We start from the raw sequence: 9504 nt of genomic DNA on the forward strand, positions 1-9504 counted from the left end.
GTACACGGAATGGCCCAATGAGCTTGAGAAGTAGTTTACTGCTACCCATATTAGTGACTATACGATTAGGTAAGTTTACCGTAGAGAGTAGTACTAGGTCATTAATTTTAAATGAATGAACATTTGCTCTTTCATGTTTTCCTTCGTTCCGTTTCTTACGGTCCACTGCGTTAGCATTGGAATCTTGTACGAAACGGATTACTGATTCTCGAGCCAGCAGAAATTCCTCTGCTGACTCATTTGTTTGTCTTTTCAGTGCGCTTTGTGCGTACTGCCATGAGATCATTCTCATCTTCGATGTCGATTTCTTCGACATCGACATCACTCGCGCCGTTGGTAATTTTGACGCGTGATGAGCATGAGCTAGAAATGATTTTGCTCGTGCGAGTCCACCCCCACCCCCCCCACTAAACTAGAGGACCCCTCTATTGGGTGGGTATGCGTTGTAGACGTGTGCACCGAATTGTTGATGGCGAATTCGACCATCGGCAAAACCTCGCTCCAATTTGGATACGATTGGACGTAACGTCGAAGTATCTCTTCGAGGACGCGATTTACGCGTTCTGTCTGACCATTTCTCTCAGGATGATCAGAAGTTGACATAGTCAGCCGTGTTCCGAGAAATCGAAACACGGATGCCAAAACTCCGCTGTGAACCGTGGATCTCTATCGGAGACCAAATTCACGGGGTAAACCGTGGAGTCTGAATACCGTTTCGATAAAGACACGGGCACAACCCGGAGCCGTGATCGACTCTGGTACTGCAACAAGATGTATTATCTTGCTGAATCTGTCTACAAAAACAAGGATTCCATTGTTTTTGTGATCGTCTTCGTGAAATCCGAAGACGAAGTTCATAGATACGGACTGCCAACATTCTGTTGGAAGTGGTAGAGGTTGAAGAGGTGCACGGGATGAAGGGCTAGGCATCCCCCGTTGACATACCTCGTAAGCACGAATCTACTTGCGCACGAAATGATACTGGCGGGGTCAGTAAAAGTCACGACTTACTGTGAGATAAGTTTTCTCACGTCCATAATGCCCACTTGTTGGTGCATCGTGACACTCATACATGATGCGCAAGCGCAAATCATTGTGAGTTGGGACGACGACACGTGGAGTGTCGCCGGCAACGGCTGTGTAATATAATAAGCTGTTGCGTGTTGTGTATCGATCGAATGACGATCGATATGAAACCGGTAAATCTTTAAAAGATTTATCGAATGGATTCATCAGATGATTCAAAAAAAGGAGGTCCTTATCTTCTGCGTAGGCTTTCTTTATGTCATCAAACAAGGTTGATGACGGAACACTTGAAATAAGTGTTGCAACAGTGGGACCATTGTCACTGTTGGAATGCGCAGCCGACTCGAAATCGGGTCGGCGTGATAACGCATCAACGACGACGTTTAGTCGTCCTGGTTTATATTCCACCGAGAAATTATACTCCGCGAAGGAAAGTTAGCCACCTCGCCATGCTTTGCGAGAGGTGTGGGCTATTCACGGCCGTGCGTAATGACGCATGGTCCGTATATACGATGAACGGTCTATCTCCTAGGAGATAGACCCTAATTTTAGCCAATGCATATTACATGGCAAGGAGTTCCTTGTCATGCACTGGGTAATTGCGTTCAGCTGGTTGCAGCTGACGCGATTGGTAACAGACGACGCGCTCCGCGCCGTCTGTATCGTATTGCATTAACGCACAGCCGATTGCGAAATCGCTGGCGTCACAGACCACATAAAATGGTTTGTCTTGATCTGCAATCGCCAAGATGGGCGATTGCATAGAGCTTTGTTTGATACCTTCAAAGGAACACTGACAATCAGCGTTCCATAGCAATTTCTCGTCTTTTTTAAGAGACGAGAGAGATGAAGTGTCATCTCGGCATAATTGCGGGAGTACTTGTGCAAGTACGCCGCTAATCCAAGGAACTTTTAAGTCCCTTGACATCGACTGGAACTGGCCAGTCGGTAATTGCCTTGATCTTTTCGGTATCAAGGCGCACGCTGTGTTTACCGGTGATGCACCCAAGAAGTGGTATTTCGCTTACAGCAAATAGACACTTCTTGAGATTTGCATACAACTAATGCTTTCGCATAAGTGTAAGAACCTGACGAACGTGAGTTTTATGAACTTCCACGTCCGTCTTCCGTCCATGGCCCGGCTATGGACGAATACATCGTCAAAATAACTCGGTGCAAATTCTCGCACCGGTCTGAACAAATACGTTACGCATCTGTTGAATATTGCAGGGGCGTTACTAAGCCCCTGTAGCATTACTAGCCACTCCCATAGCATACCGCTTGTGGTGCTTACTGCTGTGAACGGGATATCTTGTTCACGCATAAGGATCTGATAGAATCCATCTATCAGATCCATTGACGAAAAGATAGTACTCTTTGACATACCATCAATGATTACGTCTTTTCGTGCTATCGGCATTTGAGCCGGTACCGTTGCAGCATTCAGTTGATTAAATGCGTGCACTATATGCCACACTCCTGTGGCCTTTCGCACATAAGGCCGGAGAGCTATGTAGGGAGGTTGACTCCCTCACATGGCCCGCTTTTAATTGATCGATGAAGAATTTATCGATCGCAAGTACTTGATCACGAGGCAGTGGGGCCACTGCTTCATGACACAGTACTTCGAGCCCGGTTTGCGCTTGATCTCATGTCGAGTGCCTTTATCCTTGGGCAACTCGCATGGAACTGTTCAAGAGAATACATCCTGAATTCAATCAAACCTTGTATAGAGGATTTGTATTAAGTGACTCCCAGGATTAAGTAGTATCTCTCTCAATCCGAGTCTTCACATCGAGGACACTTTCGTCCATCGATGAGCTGCTGAGAACGCGAGGTTTCTCGCTTTCGAGGTAAGAGAGGTCCATAGATTCTAGACCTCAAAGCTCGTGTCGTCATGGAGGACGATACGATGACGAATTAGCTTGTGCCTGTCTCAAGCTAAAATCCTCCTATTCCGAAACGGATGTTGCTTCTTCATGCGTATCCAGTTCGAAGCCGAACAGGTGGGTCTTTACGGGACCATCCGTAAGACCTTGCATGAACACCGTAATCAACGTGTGTTCATGACATGGGTTGCTCGTGATACAACTCGCTAAGAGTCGTATGTGCTGAGCATAGCAAAGCGCGAACATCACGCTTGCCTTGCTTGAGTTTCAGAAGCTCTGATCGAGCTCTGAACTCAGCCCTAGGCGGTTCAAACGTCTGTTTGAGCCGGGCTTTAAAACCCTCTAGCGACCCAAAGACATATGGGTCGCGCAACTTAAGGCCTAGTGCCCAAGTTTCGGCACGACCTGCCAAATTTGACTGAGCAAACACGACTTGCATTTGCTCGTCGACGATTTGACGAGCCCTTATGGCATCGTCCAACTCGACAACCCCTATACCTAAAGATGTCTATCTTTGAGGTTTTCGGGACGACGCGTGTGCGTCATCCCAGGTACAGGGGTCTGTACCTGTTGTGACCTCAACAGTTCTGCCTGTTGAGAGCCTTGCTGATGAAGCAAGGCTACCTTCTCCTTCCCTCGTCAAGTTCATGTTTTATGAACTTGGCGATGGCTGAAGGGAAGGTATCTCTATCCAAACCGGACAGCATGACCAAGATGGCATCATTCCCCACGGTCGAACTCATTCGTTCGACCGCACTCCTTTCTATGTCACTTAGAAAGGAGTAGCTATCACGCGAAAAAAAGATGCGTATTTCCATTATCATCTGACATCTTCATGTTAGATGATAGAATTGTGGTCCTTGAACGGGCTACAAAGTGCTACTAGGTGTAACGGGGCACTGCCGACTTGTACTGCTTCAGTACAAGTCCACTTCGCACTGCTTCAGTCCTCACGTCACTTCACGTACACCAGTACGTGCAGAGGAAGCCTCTCTTTAAAACACTTGCTTTAAAGAGGGTTTAAAGTGAGCAACACTAAATTTAATATAAATAAATTCTTCTGTTTCTATCTATTTAATACTAACTTAATTATAAACCAATACAAGACATGTAATTAAGTCTTATCTGTCTCTCTCTTTGCGCGCGTCCAGTTATGACTGGACCGCGGAGCAAGTAGATAAATTGGCCTATATCTACCAATGGATAAGCTTTCCGAATATTACAATGTAAAGTAATATTCTTTAAGTATTATCTACCTTTTAGATAACATATTAATTAACAACCTTTAAGTGTTAATTTCATGTAACGATACACCCCGTTACATGTACAATGTTGGTTCTATAAATTTCATAAGTCGTACAAGCTCGTGGGCTTGATGATTCCTCCAGATTGATTTAAAATTGCTTAACATATTTCAAATATTCATTTTAACCCTTGTGCTTTTTTGTGTTCCATCACTTATTATACACTGAGTTCGACAAATGATTATTTATAAATCGCAGCGACAATACTACCTATCATAGAAAACAAAATCAGTACCGAATGAACAGCATGACACATTGGTTGAATATCCACAAATGGCTTTGACCGTATGCTCAGTGGCATGGCTGCTGTTAGTACTCCCCAGGAATAGGCACAAAGTGATATATTCGGCGACTTCGTCACAGCCTAATGTCTATTGGCGCCTTCTAAGCTAAGACCTACTTTTTTCCCCGCCTCTTTCCAACACTACCGCCATACCGCGTCACGGCCTTCCGCTTGTTGCGTTTAGCCATGAGTTTTGGGTCTAGCGGAATGTATGCGTACGGCTCGAGCTTATTCTTCCTCTTTACGTCGCCCCCTGCCTTTTTGGCACGATACTCTCGACCATTGCTGCCATCGTCGTCCCTAGTGCGCTTGAGTTGGCCATTTGAAGCTTTTGATTTATTGTGGTGAATGCCCATGCGCTCTAGCTGCGAGACAACATCCCGCTTTAATTTGTTTCCATCATTATTTTCGTTACCACCGTCATCCATGTTATCGTCATCATCCCCAGGAATTATTAAACGTCCATCCTTGCTCATCTTAAAGTCATCATCACTACTAGCGTCGTCGTCTTTGCCCCTGAACGCCGAAAAAATGTTCTTGACGGCAGCGTTGTCCTCAAGAAAATCTACAATATCGTCTTCCTTCTCATGGATAATTTTTCCATCCTTTCCCTTCCTGTGCAAGTTCTTTTTGCGCTTCAGTACTTGCATCGCCGCGGCCTCGTCGTCTTCTACTTCCTCGTCCGAGTCAGCCATAAACTCTTCAAAAGCATGGCGGTCTTTCTTGGCTGTACGACGCTTAGCAGCATCGGCCATAAGCTCCGACTTCTTCTTGTCTTCACGTTCCTTGGTCTTTTTGATGTGGCGGATTAAGGCACGATCCTCCTCAGGGACGAGAGCAGCCACGTGCTCGCAGCCAAACTTACGGCACAGCTTAATTAAAATAATGCGGGTCTTTGCGCGAAAACGATTCTTGCTCTCGCCAATCCAGACCAGTAAACCATTTATTATATCAGGAAGAAACTGCCTCAGTTGGTCTTTAGGCAATACTGCAATTCCAAGCTTCATAAAACCAATGACGCTCTTAATCACTTCTCGAGCCTTTTCATGCAGCAGCATGAGAACTGTCTTAAGGAGCTCCGGCATAGCTTGAGCAATGGCGGAATCCTCACGACCGAATTCAAAAACTAACCGGCTAAGGCAAATCACCGCAGCGCTACGCATGTGAGGCGTGTGAGCGGCCAAACCACCTAAAACCATCTTGATAAACTCCATGAGTCCATTTTGCGGGTCACGCGCGCGTAACAACATGGCCATGGCCACTAAGAGCTCAAAAGCAGCTTCACGCGCTTTTCCATTAGCTTCTTTCGTACAAAGCATGATTTCACCGACAAGATTTGGAATCAACTCTTTCTCAGCCAAGCCGTCGTTGGCTGACTGACCTTGCAATGCACGGATTAAATGAGCAAGCACGCGAAGACGCATCTTCTTCGCGGGCACAGAGCACGTGAGGAGCGACTCACAAATCGCACGTGTCAAATCCTGTAGCTGAGACTTCTCCGAAAGAAACTTCGGATGAGAATCGCATATAGCCACCAAGGCGGCATATGAACGCTTCTGCATAGATGCATCTGCATCGTCTAGAATGTATGGCTTGGTGACACGGTACAGGAGTTCCACATTGGTGTCATCTACGTGTGACAAAAGAGCCAATGCAAGAGCCATCTGCGCGTGCGATGTCTGTCGAAGTTTGGTTGCACGCTTCAAGCTGCTTCCAGTACCCTCGGACTCTAAACGTTTGGCTTCGGTGGTGGCCTCCAAGAGCTTTTGAACGACCATTTTAAATGAAGTGCTAATAAGCGGACCATCACCGAGTGAGGCGAATCCTTCGAGTGTATCCAAGAGCACCTGAGCACGCTCAGAATCCGTGTCTGGGTCGATTTCTTCCACAAAGGAGAGCAGTAGAGGCACATACCGTGCTGAAAATTTACCTAATGCAGCACGGTCACGTCCAAGCTTTTCTTCGTCCAGCTTCTCTCCTTCGTCTTCATTATGTTCAGTTTCATCCTCGCCATTGTCCATCTCGACATCCGCCGTCTCACGGTGGTAGCAGCGAGTCACCGACTGCTGAAGCACGCGTGTGCGCTTTACAAGAGCTTGAAGTCCTTGGCAGACTGCAAGACGCAATTCCGGGTAGCGTTTGTCTGCCATGGCGCTAGCAAGGACCTTCGCAATTTTCTTAAAGTGTGTATCAATATCCACGGCACGCGAGCAAATGCTTGGAAAGAGGCTCCATAATTGAATCGCGCGAGTTTGTAGCTTTTTAGCTTCAAGCGGGGTCGCGCTTGGCTCTCGTGCTCCGGCCTCGCATGCACGGGCCATGGGTAGTACAGCGTCAGCAAAAAATTTTAGTTCATTACCACCCTGCGCCGTACGCAGCCCATCGCAAAAGACCGGCAAAAGCCACGCACGCTGTTCGCTCACAATCTCGGTAGGATGGTCAATAGGAACGACCTCAAGGAAGGCACGAGGCCCCAACGCCTCGACAGCAGCACCAGCAGCCATAGCGAAGAGCCGAGACAGCGCCTGGGTGTCCTTTCCATCTTGTTGCTGTTGAGGTAGTTGGTCCGCAGCCTCGTGCAACTCGCAGCACGTGATTAGAAGGGGCTCGAGCGCCGGACGACTGGCGGGTCCATAATAGCGAAATAACTCGGCAATTAGCGGGAAAGTATGACTCCACGCGCCTTGGAAGCGCAGCGATGTAAGGCTTTGTATAGAGGCCATAACACTCGCAAGATCTTGAAATGTGCCTTCAGTCGCAAGCACTGTAGGGTTCAGTATCGCTTTTAGGATCGCAAGCAACGAGCGAGTAGCTTGGCGCTGAACTCGATCATTGTCAGTAGCAATGTGAGAGCACACACTACTAACTACACGAGGTAAAAACTCACGACCTGCTACAGCATCCACGGCAGCAAGACGTAAAAGCGCTGCAGAAGGAATGCGCACAGCGTAGATAGCCATGGGCCCACCCTGAGCCAACATACAATTACTACTCTGAGCGTCAAGGACAGCCAGGATGAGCTTTATAAGGGCATCCGCCGTTAGCTGCGACTCAGGCGCAGCGCTCAGTGCATCAAGTGCTTCGTACGTCACAAGACGCAACGTTTTAGATCCAGCGTCAAGGAACTTAGCAAGCGCCGCAACGAGCGAAGCTACAACTTTCCGATGCAACAGTGGCAACGCCAGCTTCAAGAAGGCGACAAGAAGCACAAGCCTTTGATCATCTTTACCTCCTTTCTTCGAGCTCGCGAATACGTTTTCTGCAAAGCTCGCAATATGTGTGGACAAGGCTTCGCAGCCCTTGGCGGCGTGGAGCTCCAGAATGTCCACGGTCCACTTCTGGCCGGCTTTACGCACCTTAGGACGCGGGTCCGTTGCCATTGCTAGTAGCAGATGGAAGCTTTGCAGAAGCTCAGGACGTCCCCATGCTATAGCGGATGGCTCCTGTGCCAATAGTGTCAGGGACAGACAGGCACTGGCGGAACGCAAAAGAGCTACATCCTCCGCCTCCTGCAAGATGGTGGTAAGACACTTGCTAATAGCAGAAAACTTGCCTCGAAGTACAGCATCTGGCACTTCCGGTAAAGCCATGTTGAGCAATTGTGTGATCTCTTGGCGATGAGAGTCTGACGCGGCTTCGAGTGCTGTCATTAGCGCAGCAAAATACTCAGTTGGCGATATGGGAACTCGGCAATTATCATTGGAGCGGCGCTCGTGAATGACGTCGCAAACAGCTTCTAGAACTACATTCAGTTTGGCTTTATGCGGATGCGCGCCGCCTGCGTGCTTGCGCAGCTCCTCGAACGGGTCCATGCTCGACTAATGCCAATCAGTGTGATTGTTTATAATTAGTGGCGGTGAGACTCGAGTTAAGACGGTACAAAATTTATGTCAGAATTAATATTTTCAGAAAATAGTGCATGCTGATTGATTATGCCAATTTACAAATTCAATTTTTTTGTTAATATTAATTTAGGGAGATTTGGTATTATTGATGCATTTTGATATTAGCTCTATTGATTGGTTGATTTTAGTCTAAATCAACCCCGCCAATCGTCACTAGTACTAATCAGTACTAGTGAAAGGTGCCCCGTTACACCTGGTAGCACGTCGTAGTCCGTTCAACGGCCCACGCACGTTCCATCCAACATGGACATATCGGATGAAGAAGGAGGGAGCTTCCAAGCCCCTCAAGAAGGTTATCACGCAATGCGTAAGAGGTTTCCTCATTTGAGTGACCTCGAATGGAGAGCGATCGAAGGGATGAGTTCGATCGTAGGCGGGCCAGCCGTTGGCGCTATGCTGTTCACTCTGGGCAGAGATGAACAGCATGCGGCCATAGCCGAGTTCATTCAACACGAACTCGACGGAGCCCAAGAAAAAGTAGCCTTGCTTCACCAGCAAGGCTCTCAACACACAGAGGTGTTGAGAGAACTGGGTGCTCAACAGATGGAACTCTTGAGACAGCAGCATTTAATAGCTGCTAATGGGCCGACGCTTCCGCATCGACCCGAAAGAGTAAAGATCGAAATCTCAAGTTTAAGTGAGTCGAGGGCGACTCCCTTTTGAGATGATTCGTCGAACTAGACGATGCCACAGAAGCTCGTCGTATCAGTGATGATGCGACGAAAGTGAAATTTGGCATGTCCAACTTACCGGACGTGCCAAATCTTGGGCCTTGGGGCTCAAGCTTCACGACCCATTAGTCTTTGGGTCGTACGAGGTCTTTGAGACCGGCCTAGGCAAAAATTTGAGCCGACACGTGCCGAATTCAGGGCTCGAGCCAAGCTCCTGGATTTGAAGCAGGGGTAAGCGTTCATCCACGCTCATGCCCATCGTACACGATACCTGGTCAGTTGTATCGTTAGTCATCCAATTGATGAACAAACACAGGTAACTGTTTGTTAAAGGTCTTGCAGGCGGTCCTATTGAGACCCACCTGTTCCGGCTAGAATAAGAGTCACTATACCAAGCGAACGGCCAGTGCCTAAAAAACACTGAGC

The 9504-nt window shown here is 47.7% G+C and overlaps 1 protein-coding gene across 1 annotated transcript; it reads right to left on the reverse strand.

Moving 5' to 3' along the window:
• Positions 1–4615: 4615 nt before the first annotated feature.
• CCR75_002023 (uncharacterized protein) lies at positions 4616–8314 on the reverse strand (the record flags this gene model as incomplete). The annotated part of the gene is made up of 1 exon (XM_067960123.1): positions 4616–8314. The coding sequence occupies one exon, from the start codon at positions 8312–8314 to the stop codon at positions 4616–4618; it is 3699 nt and encodes a 1232-aa protein (XP_067815246.1).
• Between the last annotated feature and the right edge of the window lie 1190 nt (positions 8315–9504).

The sequence above is a fragment of the Bremia lactucae genome, linkage group LG1 (assembly GCF_004359215.1).
Source record: "Bremia lactucae strain SF5 linkage group LG1, whole genome shotgun sequence".
NCBI lineage: Eukaryota > Oomycota > Peronosporomycetes > Peronosporales > Peronosporaceae > Bremia > Bremia lactucae.